The sequence below is a fragment of the Salmo trutta genome, unplaced genomic scaffold (genome assembly GCF_901001165.1).
Source record: "Salmo trutta unplaced genomic scaffold, fSalTru1.1, whole genome shotgun sequence".
NCBI classification, from domain to species: Eukaryota; Metazoa; Chordata; class Actinopteri; order Salmoniformes; family Salmonidae; genus Salmo; species Salmo trutta.
This window is the reverse complement of record NW_021822384.1, coordinates 483409-511241: the sequence shown is the minus strand read 5'-3', so window position 1 is coordinate 511241 and position 27833 is coordinate 483409. Positions and strand designations below refer to the sequence as shown.

General features: G+C 45.4%; 1 protein-coding gene across 1 annotated transcript in view; it reads right to left on the bottom strand.

Annotated features, from left to right (window-relative positions):
* LOC115182046 (carboxypeptidase M-like) overlaps positions 1–27833 on the bottom strand; it is a 73944-nt gene that overhangs the window by 1918 nt on the left and 44193 nt on the right. The window contains exons 5-8 of the mRNA XM_029743687.1: positions 8158–8345; positions 5952–6122; positions 2635–2787; positions 806–954 (exon numbers count right to left, since the gene is read on the bottom strand). Coding sequence (XP_029599547.1) covers positions 806–954; positions 2635–2787; positions 5952–6122; positions 8158–8345 — 661 coding nt within the window. The remainder of the gene's footprint in view (positions 1–805; positions 955–2634; positions 2788–5951; positions 6123–8157; positions 8346–27833) is intronic.

Below are 27833 nucleotides of genomic sequence, written 5' to 3'. Positions count from 1 at the left end.
CTGCTGTTCAGTGGTGTTTTTGTAGCACATGTGTGATGGTAGATTTGGCAAAACAAATGACCCACTGAACTGATGCAAATAATCCCAATATAATTCTGCCAGGTAGGCAAAGGCTACTTTGTAGTTAACATTTATTTGAGAAGGGGTTTTGTGAAAGGCTTTCCATCTGCCAGAAGACTGTATTTGATTAGCATCATCGCTAACAGCTACACAGCGTGGTAGACGACGGGAACATACACAGACGGGGATTCTCGATGCCCGTTTAGAAAGTTGAAAGAAATACGGATCACTGACGCATTCTGTTCATGTTTTATAGTAAACTTCGGGCAAATTAATACATTGAGTTGATTTCCTACGATGTTCCGTATATTTTTGAATAGTGTTGAATTCCGTTTTATTGTCTAGATTCCGTGATTCAGAGTTCTTCGCATCACAGATTTTTGTTAAATCCGACCCTAATAAAAGTGCTTTCATTTCTAAACGTTAAAACAGATATGTATGAAAATACCCTCAAATAAAAAAAAGTGACATTTTTGTACATTCGCCTCATATGAAACATTTTATCTCAAATCCAAATTGCTGGGAGTAATAGAGCCAAATTAAAAGTTTTAGCTTCACTGTCCAAATAAATAACTACCACCCAGATATACAGTCCCAAATGGCACCCTATTCCCTATATAGTGGAATAGGGCTCTGGTCAACAGTAGTGCACTACATAGGGAATAGGGTGCCATTTGAGACAGCAGCAGCAGTTGAATAAGCCATCCTAAAGTATCAATACTACCAGCAGAGGGTGCTGTCTCACCATAAAGGTGTAGTTGCCTGGCAACAGCAGTCTGTAGTACTCTCCATGGAGGTCCGTTCTGAAGGGACAGAGGTTCTGTCTCCCCTCCACCTCCACCAAAGCATTCTGTAATGGGTTTCCCTCCGCGTCCAACACCTGCCCTTTCACACCTAGACACACACACACACACACACACACAGCGGGACGGAAGGAGAGCAGGACAATCAACACCAACCAACCAAAGCCAATTGGTTCTCAATTTACTTTCATCCAAATTGTTAAAAGTTTTTAAAAACCATTCTAATAAATACAACAGTTGAACAACGTATGAAGATCCTCCAGGTACTGACTGGATTATAGCACATAAAACATTTTACTGGCACGGACAAATAATACCTGGACTTCTGGGATTTATTTTCTTAGAATGGACTCATATCCACATTTTGTAATGGTATCAAGTATTTTAAAAAATTATGTGTTAAAATAAAGAAAAGTATATATTTTCCTAATTTGCATAAACACACTAGGTAATATGCATATATGAATAAATGAACATAAGTGAAACTGGCCTACAACAACCAAAAACTAGCTCTGTCTAGGCCTACCTGCTCGGTCCAGACAGCCTCATTAATTACTGTTGTCAAGTTCTGTTGCATAATTCAACATGTTGCGTCACTAGCAGGAAACCCTCAGATTAAAGACCAACAGGCTCGGCTCTAGATCACATCTATCTAAACAGACTTTACATTGTTTGTGAGATCAGACATAATATCACTATCATCCCGGTGTTCATTTTCTGGAAGTTTCTTTCAGTTCAGCGCATCTAATTTGTAAACGTTAAAAAAAAACGACAGGCACAAGCAAGAGTATGAAAGATTCACAGGAGTAAAATTAGTCAATCCAACGAGATTTAAATGTCAAGTGGATTTGGACCAGGAGTCATCCCAGGGTGGACCGTGATGACTGACCTGGACCAGGAGTCATCCCAGGGTAGACCGTGATGACTGACCTGGACCAGGAGTCATCCCAGGGTAGATCGTGATGACTGATCTGGACCAGGAGTCATCCCAGGGTAGATCGTGATGGCTGACCTGGACCAGGAGTCATCCCAGGGTAGACCGTGATGGCTGACCTGGACCAGGAGTCATCCCAGGGTAGACCGTGATGACTGACCTGGACCAGGAGTCATCCCAGGGTAGACCGTGATGACTGACCTGGACCAGGAGTCATCCCAGGGTAGACCATTGTTGTGAGATCTTGTCGTGCTTCCTGATCTGGAGATCTATTTTAGTGTCTGGGGGCTTTTCAGCATGTGACATAACGTCTGGATTTTCTTTTTTATTACAGAATTACCTTGATCTTACATTCAATATCCACATATCTTGAATGAATCGTTTTACCTTACCGATTCTTACCTAAATGAATCGTTTTACCTTACCGATTCTTACCTAAATGAATCGTTTTACCATACCGATTCTTACCTAAATGAATCGTTTTACCTTACCGATTCTTACCTAAATGAATCGTTTTACCTTACCGATTCTTACCTAAATGAATCGTTTTACCTTACCGATTCTTACCTAAATGAATCGTACTACCTAAACAATTCATACCTAAATGAATCATTCTACCATTGAAATGATCAAGCCACCACTTGGTAGTGAAACACTGTAGAGAAGTTTTGATTGATTTGATTGTATTTATGATAGACAGCATGGTACTAACCCACGACAGACAGCGTGGTACTAACCCACGACAGACAGCGTGGTACTAACCCACGACAGACAGCGTGGTACTAACCCACGACAGACAGCGTGGTACTAACCCACGACAGACAGCATGGTACTTACCCAGATGGACCTGTTGCATGTATGCCAGCAGCGCGGCCCGGTTGGCATCCCAGAGCCCAGGCAGATCACTCTCTGGAGGGAATTTACAACAGGACAGCTCCAAGGTGATCTCTAGACACTGGCCCCACACGTAGTTATAGTCCTGCATCCCTCCTAGGAAACGGATAGAAAAACATGAAACTGAGCCAGACTAGAGCCATAATGGTGCTCGTCACTCTACAAGTCACTGTAGTCTATTAGACCAGTATCTATAGGGTGAAGGGAAAGGCTGAACGGACGTATGCAGTTCTATATGTATCTACACTGAGATGATGTGGAACATACCGGAACATTTACATAAATCTCCCATTGACATTAATGATTTACGAGAACGTTCTATTTTAGACAAGACGGACTCTCAGTTCTGACTTGGATGTGTTATCAACTCTGCTAAATCTTAACCCAACATCTCCAGAGTGATGACAACACTGACAGGTTCCCCCAGTGAAAGGTCATGTCTGTACACGTGACCTCTAGTATTAGTATTGTAGCGAATTAGTCCCGTGGTTTGAACTTTGAACCCGACGGGGGGGGGGGGGGCTTGCGACTGTCAACCCAACACCCTTAGCTATTACCCCAGATCTGTTAGCTGATAGATTTACTGACTGACCTGGTATAGGATACCAGTAGTACCCCAGATCTGTAAGCTGATAGATTTACTGACTGACCTGGTAGAGGATACCAGTAGTACCCCAGATCTGTTAGCTGATAGATTTACTGACTGACCTGGTATAGGATACCAGTAGTACCCCAGATCTGTAAGCTGATAGATTTACTGACTGACCTGGTATAGGGTACCAGTAGTACCCCAGATCTGTTAGCTGATATATTTACTGACTGACCTGGTATAGGATACCAGTAGTACCCCAGATCTGTTAGCTGATAGATTTACTGACTGACCTGGTAGAGGGTACCAGTAGTACCCCAGATCTGTAAGCTGATAGATTTACTGACTGACCTGGTATAGGGTACCAGTAGTACCCCAGATCTGTAAGCTGATAGATTTACTGACTGACCTGGTAGAGGATACCAGTAGTACCCCAGATCTGTTAGCTGATATATTTACTGACTGACCTGGTATAGGATACCAGTAGTACCCCAGATCTGTTAGCTGATAGATTTACTGACTGACCTGGTAGAGGATACCAGTAGTACCCCAGATCTGTTAGCTGATATATTTACTGACTGACCTGGTATAGGATACCAGTAGTACCCCAGATCTGTAAGCTGATATATTTACTGACTGACCTGGTATAGGATACCAGTAGTACCCCAGATCTGTTAGCTGATATATTTACTGACTGACCTGGTATAGGATACCAGTAGTACCCCAGATCTGTTAGCTGATATATTTACTGACTGACCTGGTATAGGATACCAGTAGTACCCCAGATCTGTAAGCTGATATATTTACTGACTGACCTGGTATAGGATACCAGTAGTACCCCAGATCTGTTAGCTGATAGATTTACTGACTGACCTGGTATAGGATACCAGTAGTACCCCAGATCTGTAAGCTGATATATTTACTGACTGACCTGGTATAGGATACCAGTAGTACCCCAGATCTGTAAGCTGATAGATTTACTGACTGACCTGGTATAGGATACCAGTAGTACCCCAGATCTGTTAGCTGATAGATTTACTGACTGACCTGGTATAGGATACCAGTAGTACCCCAGATCTGTTAGCTGATATATTTACTGACTGACCTGGTATAGGATACCAGTAGTACCCCAGATCTGTAAGCTGATATATTTACTGACTGACCTGGTATAGGATACCAGTAGTACCCCAGATCTGTAAGCTGATATATTTACTGACTGACCTGGTATAGGATACCAGTAGTACCCCAGATCTGTTAGCTGATAGATTTACTGACTGACCTGGTAGAGGGTACCAGTAGTACCCCAGATCTGTTAGCTGATATATTTACTGACTGACCTGGTATAGGATACCAGTAGTACCCCAGATCTGTTAGCTGATAGATTTACTGACTGACCTGGTATAGGGTACCAGTAGTACCCCAGATCTGTAAGCTGATATATTTACTGACTGACCTGGTAGAGGATACCAGTAGTACCCCAGATCTGTAAGCTGATATATTTACTGACTGACCTGGTAGAGGATACCAGTAGTACCCCAGATCTGTTAGCTGATAGATTTACTGACTGACCTGGTATAGGATACCAGTATTACCCCAGATCTGTAAGCTGATATATTTACTGACTGACCTGGTATAGGGTACCAGTAGTACCCCAGATCTGTAAGCTGATAGATTTACTGACTGACCTGGTATAGGATACCAGTAGTACCCCAGATCTGTAAGCTGATATATTTACTGACTGACCTGGTAGAGGGTACCAGTAGTACCCCAGATCTGTAAGCTGATATATTTACTGACTGACCTGGTATAGGATACCAGTAGTACCCCAGATCTGTAAGCTGATATATTTACTGACTGACCTGGTATAGGATACCAGTAGTACCCCAGATCTGTAAGCTGATATATTTACTGACTGACCTGGTATAGGATACCAGTAGTACCCCAGATCTGTAAGCTGATAGATTTACTGACTGACCTGGTATAGGATACCAGTAGTACCCCAGATCTGTAAGCTGATAGATTTACTGACTGACCTGGTAGAGGGTACCAGTAGTACCCCAGATCTGTAAGCTGATAGATTTACTGACTGACCTGGTAGAGGGTACCAGTAGTACCCCAGATCTGTAAGCTGATAGATTTACTGACTGACCTGGTAGAGGGTACCAGTAGTACCCCAGATCTGTAAACTGATAGATTTACTGACTGACCTGGTATAGGATACCAGTAGTACCCCAGATCTGTAAGCTGATAGATTTACTGACTGACCTGGTATAGGATACCAGTATTACCCCAGATCTGTAAGCTGATAGATTTACTGACTGACCTGGTATAGGATACCAGTAGTACCCCAGATCTGTAAGCTGATATATTTACTGACTGACCTGGTATAGGATACCAGTATTACCCCAGATCTGTAAGCTGATATATTTACTGACTGACCTGGTATAGGGTACCAGTAGTACCCCAGATCTGTAAGCTGATATATTTACTGACTGACCTGGTATAGGATACCAGTAGTACCCCAGATCTGTAAGCTGATATATTTACTGACTGACCTGGTATAGGATACCAGTAGTACCCCAGATCTGTAAGCTGATATATTTACTGACTGACCTGGTATAGGATACCAGTAGTACCCCAGATCTGTAAGCTGATAGATTTACTGACTGACCTGGTAGAGGGTACCAGTAGTAACCGTTGGTGATGCCCTCCTTAAAGTCCTTGGAGTCGTAACAGTGGTCTCCCTTGTGCATCTTACTGTGGGTGTAGGAGTAGGTCTTAGCCAGCTGGATCAACACGTCGTTGTCAGGGGCAACACTGGATCCACTCTGCAGCTCACTACCTGGGTGACAACACAACACGTCAATCTATTCCCTATATAGTGCACTACTTTAGACCAGAGCCCTATTCCCTATATAGTGCACTACTTTAGACCAGAGCCCTATTCCCTATACAGTGCACTACTTTAGACCAGAGCCCTATTCCCTATATAGTGCACTACTTTAGACCAGAGCCCTATTCCCTATATAGTGCACTACTTTATACCAGAGCCCTATATATAGTGCACTACTTTAGACCAGAGCCCTATTCCCTATATAGTGCACTACTTTATACCAGTGCCCTATTCCCTATATAGTACACTACTTTTGACCAGGGCCCTGGGCTATTTGGGACACAGTGGAAACAACCAATATTGATGTGATTGACTGATTGGTTGATCTATTGATCTCTTCGCAGGGACACCTGTTGTTACTCTGTAGTCATTCTAGTAGTCTCTATATTAGACACCTGTTGTTACTCTGCTCTGTAGTCATTCTAGTAGTCTCTATATTAGACACCTGTTGTTACTCTGCTCTGTAGTCATTCTAGTAGTCTCTATATTGTTCCTCTGCTCTGTAGTCATTCTAGTAGTCTCTATATTGTTCCTCTGCTCTGTAGTCATTCTAGTAGTCTCTATATTGTTCCTCTGCTCTGTAGTCATTCTAGTAGTCTCTATATTGTTCCTCTGCTCTGTAGTCATTCTAGTAGTCTCTATATTGTTACTATACTCTGTAGTCATTCTAGTAGTCTCTATATTGTTCCTCTGCTCTGTAGTCATTCTAGTAGTCTCTATATTGTTACTCTGCTCTGTAGTCATTCTAGTAGTCTCTATATTGTTACTCTGCTCTGTAGTCATTCTAGTAGTCTCTATATTGTTACTCTGCTCTGTAGTCATTCTAGTAGTCTCTATATTGTTACTCTGCTCTGTAGTCATTCTAGTAGTCTCTATATTGTTACTCTGCTCTGTAGTCATTCTAGTAGTCTCTATATTGTTACTCTACTCTGTAGTCATTCTAGTAGTCTCTATATTGTTACTCTGCTCTGTAGTCATTCTAGTAGTCTCTATATTGTTACTCTGCTCTGTAGTCATTCTAGTAGTCTCTATATTGTTACTCTGCTCTGTAGTCATTCTAGTAGTCTCTATATTGTTACTCTGCTCTGTAGTCATTCTAGTAGTCTCTATATTGTTACTCTACTCTGTAGTCATTCTAGTAGTCTCTATATTAGACACCTGTTGTTACTCTACTCTGTAGTCTATATTGTTACTCTGCTCTGTAGTCTATATTGTTCCTCTGCTCTGTAGTCATTCTAGTAGTCTCTATATTGTTACTCTGCTCTGTAGTCATTCTAGTAGTCTCTATATTGTTACTCTGCTCTGTAGTCATTCTAGTAGTCTCTATATTGTTACTCTGCTCTGTAGTCATTCTAGTAGTCTCTATATTGTTACTCTGCTCTGTAGTCATTCTAGTAGTCTCTATATTGTTACTCTGCTCTGTAGTCATTCTAGTAGTCTCTATATTGTTACTCTGCTCTGTAGTCATTCTAGTAGTCTCTATATTGTTCCTCTGCTCTGTAGTCATTCTAGTAGTCTCTATATTGTTCCTCTGCTCTGTAGTCTATATTGTTACTCTACTCTGTAGTCTATATTGTTACTCTACTCTGTAGTCATTCTAGTAGTCTCTATATTAGACACCTGTTGTTACTCTGCTCTGTAGTCTATATTGTTCCTCTGCTCTGTAGTCATTCTAGTAGTCTCTATATTGTTACTCTACTCTGTAGTCTATATTGTTACTCTACTCTGTAGTCTATATTGTTACTCTGCTCTGTAGTCATTCTAGTAGTCTCTATATTGTTACTCTGCTCTGTAGTCATTCTAGTAGTCTCTATATTGTTACTCTGCTCTGTAGTCATTCTAGTAGTCTCTATATTGTTACTCTGCTCTGTAGTCATTCTAGTAGTCTCTATATTGTTCCTCTGCTCTGTAGTCATTCTAGTAGTCTCTATATTGGGATCACTCAGCCTCTCTCTCTCTCTCTGTGTGTGACGGTGTAACATACCTCCATTGCTGTTGTCGTAGGGGTAGCTGGCCACCACAGCCCCACCGTGCAGGTTGGCTGACAGGACGAAGCTCTCAGTCTTCAGCCAGTCCATAATGGCTCTCACCTCCATCTCTCTCATTCCACTCTCCTTCTTAGAGAAGGCATCTGGGAAGTCCCTGTTCAGATCGATGCCGTTCTTATTGAACCTGTCAGGGAAGCATATGACAAAATACAGAATATTAAGTTCACTAGGTACTGACCAAATACATGCAAATAGTCTGGGGGTAGAAGCTATTAAGGAGGCTCTTGGACCTAGACTTGGCGCTCAGGTACCACTTGCTGTGCGGTAGCAGAGAGAACAGTCTATGACTAGGGTGGCTGGAGTCTATGACAATTTTTAGGGCCTTCCTCTGACATCGCCTGGTATAGAGGTCCTGGATGGCAGGAAGCTTGGCCCCAGTGATGTACTGGGCCATACACACTACCCTCTGTAATGCCTTGCGGTCGGATGCCAAGCAGTTGCCATACCAGGCGGTGATGCAACCAGTCAGGATGCTCTCGATGGTGCAGCTGTAAAACCTTTTGAGGATCTGAGGACCCATGCCAAATCTTTTTAGTCTCCCGAGGGGGAGTAGATTTTATCGTGCCCTCTTCACGACTGTCTTGGTGTGCTTGGACCATGTTAGTTTGTTGGTGATGTGGACGCCAAGGAACTTGAAACTCTCAACCTGCTCCACTGCAGCCCGTCGATGAGAATGGAGGCGTGCTCGGCCCTCTTTTTCCTGTAGTCCACAATCATCTCCTTTGTCTTGATCACATTGAGGGAGAGGATGTTGTCCTTGCACCACACGGTCAGGTCTCTGACCTCCTCCCAATAGGCTGTCTCATAGCTGTCGGTGATCAGGCCTACCACTGTTGTGTCATCAGCAAACTTAATGATGGTGTTGGAGTCGTGTCTGGCCATGCAGTCATGAGTGAACAGGGAGTACAGAAGGGGACTGAGCACGCACCCCTGAGGGGCTCCAGTGTTGAGGACCAGCGTGGCGGATGTGTTGTTACCTACCCTTACCACCTGGGGGCAGCCCGTCAGGAAGTCCAGGATCCAGTTGCAGAGGGAGGTGTTTAGTCCCAGGGTTGTTAGCTTATTGATGAGCTTTGAGGGAACTATGGTGTTGAACGCTGAGCTGTAGTCAATTAATAGCATTCTCACATAGGTGTTCCTTTCGTCCAGGTGGGAAAGGGCAGTGTGGAGTGCAATAGAGATTGCATCGTCTGTGGATCTGTTGGTGCGGTATGCAAATTGGAGTGGGTCTAGGGTTTCTGGGATGATGGTGTTGATGTGAGCCATGACCAGCCTTTCAAAGCCCTTCATGGCTACAGACGTGAGTGCTACGGGTCGGTAGTCATTAAGGCAGGTTACCTTAGTGGTCTTCGGCACAGGGACTATGGGGGTCTGCTTGAAACATGTTGGTATTACAGACAGAGAGAGGTTAAAAATGTCAGTGAAGACACTTGCCAGTTGGTCAGCGCATGCTCGGAGTACAAGTCCTGGTAATCCATCTGGCCTTGCGGCCTTGTGAATGTTGACCTGTTTAAAAGGTCTTACTCACATCGGCTGTGGGGAGCGTGATCACACAGTCATCCGGAACAGCTGAGGCTCTCATGCATGTTACTTGCCTCGAAGCGAGCATAGAATTTATTTAGCTTGTCTGGTAGGCTCATGTCACTGGGCAGCTCTCGGCTGTGCTTCCCTTTGTAGTCTGTAATAGTTTGCAAGCCCTGCCACATCCGACGAGAGTTGGAGCCGGTGTAGTACGATTCAATCTTAGTCCTGTATTGATGCTTTGCCTGTTTGATGGTTCGTCGGAGGGCATAGCAGGATTTCTTATAAGCTTCCAGGTTAGAGTCCCGCTCCTTGAAAGTGGCAGCTCTACCCTTCAGCTCAGTGCGAATGTTGCCTGTAATCCATGGCTTCTGGTTGGTGTATGTACGTACAGTCACTGTGGGGATGATGTCCTCGATGCCCTTATTGATGAAGCCAGTGACTGATGTGGTGTACTCCTCAATGCCATTGGAAGAATCCTGGAACATATTCCAGTCTGTGCTAGCAAAACAGTCCTGTAGATTAGCATCTGCTTCATCTGACCACTTTTTTATAGACTGAGTCACTGGTGCTTCCTGCTTTAATTTTTGTTTGTCAGCAGGATAGAATTATGGTCAGATTTACCAAATGAGGGCGAGGGAGAGCTTTGTACGCGTCTCTGTGTATGGAGTAAAGGTGGTCTAGAATTATTTTCCCTCTGGTTGCACATTTAACATGCTGATAGAAATGAGGTAAAACTGATTTAAGTTTCCTTGCATTAAAGTCCCCGGCCACTAGGAGCGCTGCCTCTGGATGAGTGTTTTCCTGTTAGCTTATGGCCTTCTACAGCTCATTGAGTGTGGTTTTAGTGCCAGCATCGGTTTGTGGTGGTATGTAGACAGCTATGAAAAATACAGATGAAAACTCTCTAGGTAGATAGCGTGGTCTACAGCTTATCATGAGATACTCTACCTCAGGCGAGCAAAACCTCGAGACTTCCTTAGATATCGTGCACCAGCTGTTGTTTACGTAAATGCATAGGCCCCGGCCCCGTGTCTTAAAAGAGGCTGCTGTTCTCTTCTGACGATAGAGTTTATAACCCGCCAGCTGTATGTTAATGTCGTCGTTCAGCCATGGATCTCGTTAACGTTTGTATTGTTTCAGAGTTGGAATGTTTTAGTTCAAGTTCAGGTTTATTTCCCCCCCCACATAGCCATCAGTACAAACTGAGATCCATGGGGCATGCCAAATGGCGTCATCTAAACACACAACCACATGTATAAAGAGGGTTAAAATAGGGGACCTGTCTGAAAGCACCAACAGCTGGTGGGATTGTTTCCCTCTCTCTTTCTATTGCCCTCTCTTTGCTCTGTGAAGACATTCAGAGCACTGATGTCCCATTCACTATCATCAGACCATTCCTTATTTAAAACAGTCATTGGTCCATTCATAAGATTCAGGCAGAGAGCTCGATTGAAATTCTGTGGTCGCTGTTTACCCAGTGGCATCCTGCCGCATTGAAAGATGACGAGCGAGGATACCAAACAGTCACTCACCGTACAGACTAAGGTGGACCTATACCAAACAGTCACTCACCGTACAGACTAAGGTGGACCTATACCAAACAGTCAGTAACCGTACAGACTAAGGTGGACCTATACCAAACAGTCAGTAACCGTACAGACTAAGGTGGACCCATACCAAACAGTCAGTAACCGTACAGACTAAGGTGGACCCATACCAAACAGTCAGTAACCGTACAGACTAAGGTGGACCTATACCAAACAGTCAGTAACCGTACAGACTAAGGTGGACCCATACCAAACAGTCAGTAACCGTACAGACTAAGGTGGACCCATACCAAACAGTCAGTAACCGTACAGACTAAGGTGGACCTATACCAAACAGTCAGTAACCGTACAGACTAAGGTGGACCTATACCAAACAGTCAGTAACCGTACAGACTAAGGTGGACCTATACCAAACAGTCAGTAACCGTACAGACTAAGGTGGACCTATACCAAACAGTCAGTAACCGTACAGACTAAGGTGGACCTATACCAAACAGTCAGTAACCGTACAGACTAAGGTGGACCTATACCAAACAGTCAGTAACCGTACAGACTAAGGTGGACCTATACCAAACCACTGTCTTTCTACTGTTCTCTCTCTCTGCTCTGTGATGACATTCACAGTGACTTAAGACCTCTAATACCATCCAGTAACATCATTTGGGCGTCTTCAGGTCTTAGTGAAGAGATACATAAATCACATGTCGGTCCATTCATGAGGTTCAGCGCCAGTCGCAGCCTTGATTAAAATTCCTGCTGTGAATCCAGCCCTGCGTCCCAAATAACACACTATTCACTATAGAGTGCACTACTGTTGACCAGCGCCTGGGCACTACAGTTAAAGTCAAATACATTTAAACTCAGTTTTTCACAATTCCTGACATTTAATCCTAGTAAAAATTCCCTATTTTAGGTCAGTTAGGATCACCACTTTATGAATGTCAAATGTCAGAATAATAGTAGAGAGAATTATTTATTTCAGCTTTTATTTCTTTCATCACATTCCCAGTGGGTCAGAAGTTTACAGACACTCAATTAGTATTTGGTAGCATTGCCTTTAAATTGTTTAACTTGGGTCAAACGTTTCGGGTAGCCTTCCACAAGCTTCCCACAATAAATTGGGTGAATTTTGGCCCATTCCTCCTGACAGAGCTGGTGTAATGGAGTCAGGTTTGTAGGCCTCCTTGCTCGCACACACTTTTTCAGTTCTCCCCACAAATGTTCTATAGGATTGAGGTCAGGGCTTAGTGATGGCCACTCCAATACCTAAGCCATTTTGCCACAACTTTGGAAGTATGCTTGGGGTCATTGTCCATTTGGAAGACCCATTTGCGACCAAGCTTTAACTTTCTGACTGATGTCTTGAGATGTTGCTTCAATATGTCTACATAATTGTCCTGCCTCATGATGCCATCTATTTTGTGAAGTGCACCAGTCCCTCCTGCAACAAAGCACCCCCACAACATGATGCTGCCACCACCGTGCTTCACGGTTGGGATGGTGTTCTTCGGCTTGCAAGCCTCCCCCTTTTTCCTCCAAACATTACAATTGTCATTATGGCCGAACAGTTCTATTTTTGTTTCATCAGACCAGAGGACATTTCTCCAAAAAGTACGATCTTTGTCCCCATGTGCAGTTGCAAACCGTCGTCTGGCTTTTTTATGGAGGTTTTGGAGCAGTGGCTTCTTCCTTGCTGTGCGGCCTTTCAGGTTATGTCGATATAGGACTCGTTTTACTGTGGATATAGATACTTTTGTACCTGTTTCCTCCAGCATCTTCACAAGGTCCTTTGCTGTTGTTCTCGGATTGATTTGCACTTTTTGCACCAAAGTACGTTCATCTCTAGGAGACAGAACACGTCTCCTTCCTGAGCGGTATGACGGCTGCGTGGTCCTATGGTGTTTATACTTGCGTACTATTGTTTGTACAGATGAACGTGGTACCTTCAGGCATTTGGAAATTGCTTCCAAGGATGAACCAGATTTATTTTCTGAGATCTTGGCTGATTTCTTTTGATTTTCCCATGATGTCAAACAAAGAGGCACTGAGTTTGAAGGTAGGCTTTGAAATACATCCACAGGTACACCTCCAATTGATTCAAATTATGTCAATTAGCCTATCAGAAGCTTCTAAAGCCATGACATCATTTTCGGGAATTTTCCAAGCTGTTTAAAGGCACAGTCAACTTAGTGTATGTAAACATCTGACCCACTGCCAAAACTATAGTTTGTTAACAAGAAATTTGTGGAGTGGTTGAAAAACGAGTTAATGACTCCAACCTAAGTGTATGTAAACTTCCGACTTCAACTGTATATAGGGAATTGTAACGATGACGCTGTGAGTCAAGAAGCAGGTGAAACGTTTAATAGAACAACAAACGAGACAGCGTAACAGTGGCGATATGGCATTAAACACAGGAACAATACCGACTGAGGAATGAACGTAAAGGAGGGACAGATAAAGGGGAGGTAATGGAGGGACAGATAAAGGGGAGGTAATGGAGGGACAGATAAAGGATAGGTAATGGAGGGACAGATAAAGGGGAGGTAATGGAGGGACAGATAAAGGATAGGTAATGGAGGGACAGATAAAGGGGAGGTAATGGAGGGACAGATAAAGGATAGGTAATGGAGGGACAGATAAAGGATAGGTAATGAGGGACAGATAAAGGGGAGGTAATGGAGGGACAGATAAAGGGGAGGTAATGGAGGGACAGATAAAGGATAGGTAATGAGGGACAGATAAAGGGGAGGTAATGGAGGGACAGATAAAGGGGAGGTAATGGAGGGACAGATAAAGGATAGGTAATGGAGGGACAGATAAAGGATAGGTAATGAGGGACAGATAAAGGGGAGGTAATGGAGGGACAGATAAAGGGGAGGTCATGGAGGGACAGATAAAGGGGAGGTAATGGAGGGACAGATAAAGGGGAGGTCATGAAGGGACAGATAAAGGGGAGGTCATGGAGGGACAGATAAAGGGGAGGTCATGGAGGGACAGATAAAGGGGAGGTCATGGAGGGACAGATAAAGGGGAGGTCATGGAGGGACAGATAAAGGATAGGTAATGAGGGACAGATAAAGGGGAGGTAATGGAGGGACAGATAAAGGGGAGGTCATGGAGGGACAGATAAAGGGGAGGTAATGAGGGACAGATAAAGGGGAGGTCATGAAGGGACAGATAAAGGGGAGGTCATGGAGGGACAGATAAAGGGGAGGTCATGAAGGGACAGATAAAGGGGAGGTCATGGAGGGACAGATAAAGGGGAGGTAATGGAGGGACAGATAAAGGGGAGGTCATGGAGGGACAGATAAAGAATAGGTAATGGAGGGACAGATAAAGGGGAGGTAATGGAGGGACAGATAAAGGATAGGTAATGGAGGGACAGATAAAGGATAGGTAATGAGGGACAGATAAAGGGGAGGTAATGGAGGGACAGATAAAGGGGAGGTAATGGAGGGACAGATAAAGGATAGGTAATGGAGGGACAGATAAAGGATAGGTAATGAGGGACAGATAAAGGGGAGGTAATGGAGGGACAGATAAAGGGGAGGTCATGGAGGGACAGATAAAGGGGAGGTAATGGAGGGACAGATAAAGGGGAGGTCATGAAGGGACAGATAAAGGGGAGGTCATGGAGGGACAGATAAAGGGGAGGTCATGGAGGGACAGATAAAGGGGAGGTCATGGAGGGACAGATAAAGGGGAGGTCATGGAGGGACAGATAAAGGATAGGTAATGAGGGACAGATAAAGGGGAGGTCATGGAGGGACAGATAAAGGGGAGGTAATGGAGGGACAGATAAAGGGGAGGTCATGGAGGGACAGATAAAGGGGAGGTAATGAGGGACAGATAAAGGGGAGGTCATGAAGGGACAGATAAAGGGGAGGTCATGGAGGGACAGATAAAGGGGAGGTCATGAAGGGACAGATAAAGGGGAGGTCATGAAGGGACAGATAAAGGGGAGGTCATGGAGGGACAGATAAAGGGGAGGTCATGGAGGGACAGATAAAGGGGAGGTCATGGAGGGACAGATAAAGGGGAGGTCATGGAGGGACAGATAAAGGGGAGGTCATGGAGGGACAGATAAAGGGGAGGTCATGGAGGGACAGATAAAGGAGAGATAATAGAGTCCAGGTGTGAATCATAATGATCTACAGGTGTGAGTAATGAAGAATCCAAGGACCGGTGGTTAGTATTCTGGCGACGTCGAACACCGGAGGGGAGGAGCAGGAGTAGACGTGACAGGAATAGGGTGCCATTTGTGACACAAGCCAGGAGAAAAGGAGAAGGAAGGAGGCTCAGAGCGGAGGAGGAGGAAGTGCCAGGATGTTTGCTGAACTCGTCAGTGCGTGACCGGGCCGGGATGTGAGGTGCATTAGGTAAACATTATAAGGCTAAACCCCCCCTCTCTGCCTCCCCTCCCCTCCACCTCTCCCCAGAGCACAGAGAGCTCTTTATCCCCACGCTGCCTCTCAAGGAGGAATCACAGCTCTGCTACAGTCAAGGGAAGAAGACCACATTGCAGTTTGATTCACTCCCAAGCCGTGTCTCTACATCAGGGGTCTTCAACCTTTTTTTGACCAGGGACCCCCTTCCAGGAAAACTGGCGACCCGGGGGCCCTATCATACGTTAACAAAAACTTGTTTTTTTCCCTTCACATCTCATCAGGTGAATGACAACGTCGTGGAGAATTAATCAACATTATATAATGAATCTATTTAGGTAGATTAGAGTTCAGGTGGACCTTGGCTTCAGCAAACGCAGGAAAGGAGGGGTGCTGGACAGCAATGACAAAAACTATGAAAAGGGCTTACCAAGAAACTGATTCAAGGCAGAGAGGAGCTGGAGAATAATTCAGCTCACTTTATTCCATTGTTCAGGATGAGTACAGGGGACTGACGTTTCTACACTCTGAAGAAGACGTCTGCTTGATGTCGAAACATCAGTCACCTGTACTCATTCTGAACAATCCCAAACTCTTAACATATTCACTAAGAGCAGCTGTTTAGCTGGTTAAATGTGTTGGAAAACATTATGTCCAAGTCAAGAAAGCTTACCAGCAGCACTTGTGTTTTATTTATCTACTCAGTAACAATTGCCACTGCTTTCCAGGGAGTCCAACGTTCAAAAATGGACAGTATATTGAGTAAAAACATTTAGAGCTGCCTCTGGTATGGTACTCTGGTGATGCCTGGTATAACTGTCTGGCCTGTGGCTGACTGCCTGGTATAGCTGTCTGGCCTGTGGCTGACTTCCTGGTATATCTGTCTGGCCTGTGGCTGACTGCCTGGTATATCTGTCTGGCCTGTGGCTGACTGCCTGGTATAGCTGTCTGGCCTGTGGCTGACTGCCTGGTATAGCTGTCTGGCCTGTGGCTGACTGCCTGGTATAGCCGTCTGGCCTGTGGCTGACTGCCTAGTTTATCTGTCTGGCCGGTGTGGCTGACTGCCTGGTTTAGCTGTCTGTCCCGTGGCTGACTGCCTGGTTTAGCTGTCTGGCCCGTGGCTGACTGCCTGGTATAGCTGTCTGGCCCGTGGCTGACTGCCTGGTATAGCTGTCTGGCCCGTGGCTGACTGCCTGGTATAGCTGTCTGGCCCGTGGCTGACTGCCTGGTATAGCTGTCTGGCCTGTGGCTGACTGCCTGGTATAGCTGTCTGTCCTGTGGCTGACTGCCTGGTATAGCTGTCTGGCCGGTGTGGCTGACTGCCAGGTACATCTGTCTGGCCGGTATGGCTGACTGCCTGGTACAGCTGTCTGGCCGGTGTGGCTGACTGCCTGGTATAGCTGTCTGGCCGGTGTGGCTGACTGCCTGGTACAGCTGTCTGGCCAGTGTGGCTGACTGCCTGGTACAGCTGTCTGGCCGGTGTGGCTGACTGCCTGGTTTATCTGTCTGGCCGGTGTGGCTGACTGCCTGGTTTATCTGTCTGGCCGGTGTGGCTGACTGCCTGGTTTAGCTGTCTGTCCTGTGGCTGACTGCCTGGTTTAGCTGTCTGGCCTGTGGCTGACTGCCTGGTATAGCTGCCTGGCCTGTGGCTGACTGCCTGTAAAAAGCATTGTCTTGGCATTAATATTGAGTCTAGTATATTTGAATTCCTATTTCAACCCAATGCTTTTAAAAACACTGCAGCAGCGAGTCAGCACAGGCTGCCTGACCTTTCAGCAAATGACCAGTAGGAAATATCCCAGATTGTGCCTTTAACAGTGCTTAAAACACAGCACGACCAGGTCACACACACACACACACACACACACACACACACACACACACACACACACACACACACACACACACACACACGATCAGGTCGGTTTACCCCAGACCACAGAGAAGCAAATTATCCCCTGCAGGAATTCCTATGAGCTTAGATGTTTACAACGCTTTGATGTTGAGAGTTTGTGGTCTGCTAATGCTCGTCATCCACTACACAACAGACATCTTTTTATCGTCAACATATCTTCAACAGCATCTTCATTACAGGGGGGGGGGGGAGAGCTCACTCCAATGGCTTTTAACTCATCTTCATTACGGGGGGGGGGAGAGCTCACTCCAATGGCTTTTAACTCATCTTCATTACGGGGGGGGAGAGCTCACTCCAATGGCTTTTAACTCATCTTCATTACGGGGGGGGAGAGCTCACTCCAATGGCTTTTAACTCATCTTCATTACGGGGGGGGAGAGCTCACTCCAATGGCTTTTAACTCATCTTCATTACGGGGGGGGAGAGCTCACTCCAATGGCTTTTAACTCATCTTCATTATGGGGGGGGGGGAGAGCTCACTCCAATGGCTTTTAACTCATCTTCATTACGGGGGGGGAGAGCTCACTCCAATGGCTTTTAACTCATCTTCATTACGGGGGGGGGAGAGCTCACTCCAATGGCTTTTAACTCATCTTCATTACGGGGGGGGGAGAGCTCACTCCAATGGCTTTTAACTCATCTTCATTACGGGGGGGGAGAGCTCACTCCAATGGCTTTTAACTCATCTTCATTACGGGGGGAGAGCTCACTCCAATGGCTTTTAACTCATCTTCATTACGGGGGGGGGGAGAGAGAGCTCACTCCAATGGCTTTTAACTCATCTTCATTACGGGGGGGGAGAGCTCACTCCAATGGCTTTTAACTCATCTTCATTACGGGGGGGGGAGCTCACTCCAATGGCTTTTAACTTCCAAGAATCCGAATTGAGCAAAAACATACATATCTCTGGGTGGTTGAAGGTTTGAAAAACTCAACAGTTAAGAAACCAACAGGATGCCTGGTCAAATCCTTCACTGTGTTTTAACAGTATCATACCGCTGGCTGCAAACCTACAGGATGCCTGGTCAAATCCTTCACTGTGTTTTAACAGTATCATACCGCTGGCTGCAAACCAACAGGATGCCTGGTCAAATCCTTCACTGTGTTTTAACACCACCATACTAATGGCTGCAAACCAACAGGATGCCTGGTCAAATCCTTCACTGTGTTTTAACAGTATCATACCGCTGGCTGCAAACCAACAGGATGCCTGGTCAAATCCTTCACTGTGTTTTAACACCACCATACTAATGGCTGCAAACCAACAGGATGTCTGGTCAAATCCTTCACTGTGTTTTAACGCCACCATACCGCTGGCTGCAAACCAACAGGATGCCTGGTCAAATCCTTCACTGTGTTTTAACAGTATCATACCACTGGCTGCAAACCAACAGGATGCCTGGTTAAATCCTTCACTGTGTTTTAACACCACCATACCGCTGGCTGCAAACCAACAGGATGCCTGGTCAAATCCTTCACTGTGTTTTAACGGTACCATACCGCTGGCTGCAAACCAACAGGATGCCTGGTCAAATCCTTCACTGTGTTTTAACACCACCATACCGCTGGCTACAAACCTACAGGATGCCTGGTCAAATCCTTCACTGTGTTTTAACAGTATCATACCGCTGGCTACAAACCTACAGGATGCCTGGTCAAATCCTTCACTGTGTTTTAACAGTATCATACCGCTGGCTACAAACCTACAGGATGCCTGGTCAAATCCTTCACTGTGTTTTAACAGTATCATACCGCTGGCTGCAAACCTACAGGATGCCTGGTCAAATCCTTCACTGTATTTTAACAGTATCATACCGCTGGCTGCAAACCTACAGGATGCCTGGTCAAATCCTTCACTGTGTTTTAACAGTATCATACCGCTGGCTACAAACCAACAGGATGCCTGGTCAAATCCTTCACTGTGTTTTAACAGTATCATACCGCTGGCTACAAACCTACAGGATGCCTGGTCAAATCCTTCACTGTGTTTTAACACCACCATACCGCTGGCTACAAACCAACAGGATGCCTGGTCAAATACTTCACTGTATTTTAACAGTATCATACCGCTGGCTGCAAACCAACAGGATGCCTGGTCAAATCCTTCACTGTGTTTTAACACCACCATACCGCTGGCTACAAACCTACAGGATGCCTGGTCAAATCCTTCACTGTGTTTTAACAGTATCATACCGCTGGCTACAAACCTACAGGATGCCTGGTCAAATCCTTCACTGTGTTTTAACAGTATCATACCGCTGGCTACAAACCTACAGGATGCCTGGTCAAATCCTTCACTGTGTTTTAACAGTATCATACCGCTGGCTGCAAACCTACAGGATGCCTGGTCAAATCCTTCACTGTATTTTAACAGTATCATACCGCTGGCTGCAAACCTACAGGATGCCTGGTCAAATCCTTCACTGTGTTTTAACAGTATCATACCGCTGGCTACAAACCAACAGGATGCCTGGTCAAATCCTTCACTGTGTTTTAACAGTATCATACCGCTGGCTACAAACCTACAGGATGCCTGGTCAAATCCTTCACTGTGTTTTAACACCACCATACCGCTGGCTACAAACCAACAGGATGCCTGGTCAAATACTTCACTGTATTTTAACAGTATCATACCGCTGGCTGCAAACCAACAGGATGCCTGGTCAAATCCTTCACTGTGTTTTAACACCACCATACCGCTGGCTGCAAACCTACAGGATGCCTGGTCAAATCCTTCACTGTGTTTTAACAGTATCATACCGCTGGCTACAAACCTACAGGATGCCTGGTCAAATCCTTCACTGTGTTTTAACAGTATCATACCGCTGGCTGCAAACCTACAGGATGCCTGGTCAAATCCTTCACTGTGTTTTAACAGTATCATACCGCTGGCTGCAAACCTACAGGATGCCTGGTCAAATCCTTCACTGTGTTTTAACAGTATCATACCGCTGGCTGCACTTGTTTGTTTTGGGGAACACAAACAGTTTATGACTCTCACAATACAGCTGATCCTCATTAGGAAATAAAAGAAAACACTTTCCTAAAGGAAGGCTGGACTGGTCTCTTTCTGCTGCCACCTTGTTTTACTGAAAACCTCACTGCCATTAAGAAATGTTGCCAGGAATTTGTCTTGATGTTGTACACAGGAAGTTGAGAATCATCCACATCAACAATCACTACAGTGTGTCTGGATAGAGATTCAAACAGTGTAGGAGTCTGTGGACAATACTACACAGCTGATCCTAAACCAGTCAGGTGGAATATTCCATTGTCTTATTATTATTATTATTATTATTATGTATAATCATAGTCATTCACATATAATGATTTGTTAACACAGTCAGGTACCTGATATTTACAAACCGTCCCCTCTATAGTGAACTAGAGTCCTGCTCTATACTGTATACAGTAGGGACCTGTCCCCTCTATAGTACACTAGAGTCCTGCTCTATACTGTATACAGTAGGGACCTGTCCCCTCTATAGTGAACTAGAGTCCTGCTCTATACTGTATACAGTAGGGACCTGTCCCCTCTATAGTGAACTAGAGTCCTGCTCTATACTGTATACAGTAGGGACCTGTCCCCTCTATAGTGAACTAGAGTCCTGCTCTATACTGTATACAGTAGGGACCTGTCCCCTCTATAGTGAACTAGAGTCCTGCTCTATACTGTATACAGTAGGGACCTGTCCCCTCTATAGTGAACTAGAGTCCTGCTCTATACTATATACAGTAGGGACCCGTCCCCTCTATAGTACACTAGAGTCCTGCTCTATACTGTATACAGTAGAGACCCGTCCCCTCTATAGTGAACTAGAGTCCTGCTCTATACTGTATACAGTAGGGACCCGTCCCCTCTATAGTGAACTAGAGTCCTGCTCTATACTGTCTACAGTAGGGACCCGTCCCCTCTATAGTGAACTAGAGTCCTGCTCTATACTGTATACAGTAGGGACCCGTCCCCTCTATAGTGAACTAGAGTCCTGCTCTATACTGTATACAGTAGGGACCTGTCCCCTCTATAGTGAACTAGAGTCCTGCTCTATACTGTATACAGTAGGGACCTGTCCCCTCTATAGTGAACTAGAGTCCTGCTCTATACTGTATACAGTAGGGACCTGTCCCCTCTATAGTACACTAGAGTCCTGCTCTATACTGTATACAGTAGGGACCTGTCCCCTCTATAGTACACTAGAGTCCTGCTCTATACTGTATACAGTAGGGACCTGTCCCCTCTACAGTACACTAGAGTCCTGCTCTATACTGTATACAGTAGGGACCTGTCCCCTCTATAGTGAACTAGAGTCCTGCTCTATACTGTCTACAGTAGGGACCTGTCCCCTCTATAGTACACTAGAGTCCTGCTCTATACTGTATACAGTAGGGACCTGTCCCCTCTATAGTACACTAGAGTCCTGCTCTATACTGTCTACAGTAGGGACCTGTCCCCTCTATAGTGCACTAGAGTCCTGCTCTATACTGTATACAGTAGGGACCTGTCCCCTCTATAGTGAACTAGAGTCCTGCTCTATACTGTATACAGTAGGGACCTGTCCCCTCTATAGTACACTAGAGTCCTGCTCTATACTGTATACAGTAGGGACCTGTCCCCTCTATAGTACACTAGAGTCCTGCTCTATACTGTATACAGTAGGGACCTGTCCCCTCTATAGTGAACTAGAGTCCTGCTCTATACTGTATACAGTAGGGACCTGTCCCCTCTATAGTACACTAGAGTCCTGCTCTATACTGTATACAGTAGGGAATAGGCTTCCATTTGGGAGGCACACAGAGATAGATGAGAAGGCATGAGGATGTTTCCTATCTAGCTATGTGACATTTATAGTGTTTATAAAACACTATTCCGTCCACTCTCAGGGCAGAGAGAGAGAGATATGTCCCTTTTGTACTTATTTGCACATATGACATTTGAAATTGATTTATTATTTTGGAACTTCTGTGAGTGTAATGTTTACTGTTCATTTTTGCTTATTTCACTTTTGTTTATTATCTACTTCACTTACTTTGGCAATGTAAACATATATGTTTCCCATGCCAATAAAGCTCTTAAATTGAATTGACAGAGAGACAGAGGTAAAGAGAGAGAGAGCGAGAGAGAGAGAGACAGAGGTAGGTAGAGGGAGAGAGAAAGATAGAGCGTGGGCAAGAGACAGCGTCTCACTTTGTTACTATAAACAGATTCCTTAAAACAACCCAGGAATACTCCTTGAAGAGCTGTCCTTGCAGTTGACCCCTGTTAAAACACTCCATAGTGCCTCCATACCCCAGCAGCAGAAGCTGTGGCAGAGCGCGTGGGTCCCCTGTCTGAGTGCCCTCTCTGGGGTGACATCACTGGTCCGGTGGGGGTACTATGGAGGGAGATGGATGGCCTGGTAAATGGACCGGGCCTGTGTAGTGTTTATACCCAGACAGAAACAGATGTATACCAGACCTGACAACACATAATATTGGTGATTTACGCAAGGGAGAGAGCAGGCCTGTCGGTCTGTCTCAGTTCGTGAAGTGAATGCATATTCTCCAGGTGCTTGACAGTCTTACCTTACTCACTAACCTACTCCTCCCCAACCCTTCCTCACCCCTGCCCATATCCTCCTCACCCCCCAGCATCAGAGCCTCTCTGAGGTCATATCTTCCTCCATCCTCACCTCCTCCTTCTCCCCCAGCATCAGAGCCTCTCTGAGGTCATATCCTCCTCCATCCTCACCGCCTCCTCCTCCCCCAACATCAGAGTCTCTGAGGTGTTTCAACAGCTACAGTACTGTGACTGTAGGAGAAGTAGGGCTGTCCCCGACAAAAAAATTCATATCTTTGTCGACCAAAAGTCGTCTGTTCTTTGGACCAATGGATTGGTCAAAATGTTTTTACGTGTATTGTTCCATATATAGACACACCCGATGTATGTGAGCTTGTCTGATGCTTTAAGTTTACGGTTTGATGAAATATGGCAAATGCCTCAAGAGGGCGCCAGAGATCTAGATAACCAGAAGGAGAAAAACAAAATAACCTGACCCAACTATTCACCTCCTGCAGGCTTTCTCAGATTCTGCAGTTACTCTCCTGAAGTTGCTGCAACAGGCTACACCAGGAACCTTTCTCATGTTGAATGTCAATTTATCTTACCATTTCTACCCATCTACGTGCCAGTTATGGTTTTCTTATGCACATTTCCATGAAACAGTTTAATTTATAATAATGTCTTCATATCTCAAAATCCTTGTCATGTGGTTAATCAAAATTCTAAATCTAAAAACAATAAAAACCTAAAAAGTAACTTCTATTGCCATCTATGTCAAAATAGTCAACATAAAGCAAACAAATTAAAACACCTAAATATAAACAGTACCGGCACCCAAAATGAGTACTGGAACCTATTTCAGTCCAAGTCAAGCACTGATAAGAAGTAATCAGAGGCCTATTTTATGACATTTCCACTGGATCAGAGCATAACATGTTTCCCTTTCACGCTGAGTGGTTATGGAAAGGGAGAGATGGAAAGATTTTTACAATACATTGAGGAACTATCATCATTTTTTATTTTACATTTATTGAACTAGGCAAGTCAGTTAAGAACAAATTCTTATTTACAATGACGGCCTAGGAACAGTGGGTTAACTGCCTTGTTCAGGGGCAGAACAACAGATTTGTACCTTGTCAGCTCGACTTGAACTTGCAACCTTTCGGTTACTAGTCCAACGCTCTAACCACTAGGCTACCCTGCCGCTCCATTCTCCCTGGATGATTTGCTTACTGTTAGGAGGTGTAGAAAACGTTACTTTGAGAAGCTCCACAGGTCATTAGGGGTGGTGCGTTAAGCCAATCAGAAATACTATCAGATCCCCAAAAGGGGCACATTTATATGCCTACATTTGCGCGCAGGCCAGGTAGCCTATAGGCCTACTTCTGTGTGTAAATCAGGCCAGGTAGCCTATAGGCCTACTTCTGTGTGTAAATCAGGCCAGGTAGCCTATAGGCCTACTTCTATGTGTAAATCAGGCCAGGTAGCCTATAGGCCTACTTCTATGCGTGCGTGTGCTTACTCAACATTGACAGGAGCGCTCCAAAACAAAAGACAATTAAAAAAAAGTTTTGTAAATTTTTTGTCAAGTATGAAATAAACCAAAAGTTGCTTCTCACAAGTGTAGCATAGGTTGTGTTCTCTGCAAACAATCTGTCCAATCAGACAATGATAAAACGTGAAGACTGGAATAATAATATTGAATGCATTAACACAAGATTACAAATGATAGAAATGAATGGTAAATATACTACTGGTGATGTAATGGGGGAATTGATATACACTAACAATCAAAACGCAAACAATTCACACAATAAAGTTATGAAACAATGAATGTGCACAAATTGGCGGTAGAGAGCAGTGCATTCTGGAGAGAGAAGTGTATTGTGCATGTGGGCTGTATGGTCAATCCGACGTCTGCATTGGTGGTACAACATTTACGGTGATACGGCCTCAGCAGAAGTCAGGGTAGTCATACTGCTGGAGCGTCGCAGAGCAGAGCGAGTGAGTGAAGTGAGTTTGTGTTGAAAGACATATTTCCCCTCAGATTACACAGACCCACAAAGAATTTGAAAACAAATCCAATTTTGATAGACTCCCAGTGTGATGGCACACTGAAATAACACGAAAGGGGCAAGCAGTGAAGAACAGACACCATTGTAAATGCAACTCATATTTATGTTGTTTCCAACTTTAACTATTTGCACGTCGCTACAACACTGTATATAGACATAACATGGAACTTGTGAGTGTAATGTTTACTGTTCACTTTTTATTGTTTATTTCACTTTTGTTTATTCATTTCACTTGCTTTGGCAATGTTAAACAAGTTACCCATGCCAAGGAAGCCACATTAATTGAGAGAGAGGCAAAGAGAAAGAGGCAGAGAGAAAGAGAGAGAGAGGCAGAGAGAGAGAGAGAAAGAACCACTATACCACAGACCAGAAGGGAGGTAACTTCCTGTAGTTATACCACAGACCAGAAGGGAGGTAACCTCCTGTAGTTATACCACAGACCAGAAGGGAGGTAACCTCCTGTAGTTATACCACAGACCAGAAGGGAGGTAACTTCCTGTAGTTATACCACAGACCAGAAGGGAGGTAACCTCCTGTAGTTATACCACAGACCAGAAGGAAGGTAACCTCCTGTAGTTATACCACAGACCAGAAGGGAGGTAACCTCCTGTAGTTATACCACAGACCAGAAGGGAGGTAACTTCCTGTAGTTATACCACAGACTAGAAGGGAGGTAACCTCCTGTAGTTATACCACAGACCAGAAGGGAGGTAACCTCCTGTAGTTATACCACAGACCAGAAGGGAGGTAACCTCCTGTAGTTATACCACAGACTAGAAGGGAGGTAACCTCCTGTAGTTATACCACAGACCAGAAGGGAGGTAACCTCCTGTAGTTATACCACAGACCAGAAGGGAGGTAACCTCCTGTAGTTATACCACAGACCAGAAGGGAGGTAACCTCCTGTAGTTATACCACAGACCAGAAGGGAGGTAACCTCCTGTAGCTATACCACAGACCAGAAGGGAGGTAACCTCCTGTAGTTATACCACAGACCAGAAGGGAGGTAACCTCCTGTAGTTATACCACAGTAGTTTACGGTGCACCACCGCTCTGTCATTCAGCTGCGTCCCAAATGGAACTCCATTTCCTATATGGAGTACTACTTTTGTCCAGAGCCCTATTGGCCTCTTTTTGCTATGTAGTGCACTACTTTTAACCGGGGCACTTCATTCCCTATATAGTATAATAGAGCCCGTGCCCTGGTCAACAGTAGTGCACTGTATAGGGAATAGGGTGCCCTTTGGGTTGCAACTCAGTATAGAGAAAATAACTCTGTTGACCCACAGACATATAGGATCCAGATTTATTGCATAACAGAACGGCAACTTGTGGATGACTTGGTCTGGTCTGAGGTGTGATGTTTCAACGTCAACCCACTGTGGCCCAGTTGGAGCACCAGATGGGATGGGTCCGAGTTGGGCGAGGTGTTAATTACAGACTTCAAGAAACTTTGGCTTCAAAATATGAAAAGCCTTAAAGCCAAGGAAAAGCATCTGTTTTAGTTGTAAAAAAAGACTGCCCTAGTCAGATGTGGCAAAGTTGGACGGTGGTGTTGGAGACTTTGATAACTTTTTCTTCAATGCTAGAAAAGTTTCAGTTGTAAAGAAGCGGAAGGAACACCATAATGAGCAGGACACGAGCAGCGTCCAGGACACGAGCAGCGTCCAGGACACGAGCAGCGTCCAGGACACGAGCAGCGTCCAGGACACGAGCAGCGTCCAGGACACGAGCAGCGTCCAGGACACGAGCAGCGTCCAGGCCACGAGCAGCGTCCAGGCCACGAGCAGCGTCCAGGACACCAGCAGCGTCCAGGACACGAGCAGCGTCCAGGACACGAGCAGCGTCCAGGACACCAGCAGCGTCCAGGACACCAGCAGCGTCCAGGCCTGGAGCAGCGTCCAGGCCTGGAGCAGCATCCAGGACAGGAGCAGCGTCCAGGACACGAGCAGCGACCAGGACACGAGCAGCGACCAGGACACGAGCAGCGACCAGGACACGAGCAGCGTCCAGGCCACCAGCAGCGTCCAGGACACGAGCAGCGTCCAGGACCGGAGCAGCGTCCAGGACACGAGCAGCGTCCAGGACACGAGCAGCGTCCAGGACACGAGCAGCGTCCAGGCCACGAGAAGCGTCCAGGACACGAGCAGCGACCAGGACACGAGCAGCGTCCAGGCCACCAGCAGCGTCCAGGACACGAGCAGCGTCCAGGACCGGAGCAGCGTCCAGGCCACGAGCAGCGTCCAGGCCACGAGCAGCGTCCAGGACACGAGCAGCGTCCAGGACACGAGCAGCGTCCAGGACACGAGCAGCGTCCAGGACACGAGCAGCGTCCAGGACACGAGCAGCGTCCAGAACACGAGCAGGCCCGGAGCTGCGTCCAGGCCACGAGCAGCGTCCAGGACACGAGCAGGCCCGGAGCAGCGTCCAGGATGTCAGTAAGGAAGAGGGGATGTGATAGTCTGGGTACCAGTATATTTAACTAACATTCCACTCCTGTCATTTGCCAAAGACACTGTATCTTTAAATAGGAACATTATATCATTAATGAGCTGGGAGGAGATCAAAGGATTTGATCCTGATTCGATAACCCTCATAGCTATCCTCCAATCACAAAGGTGATT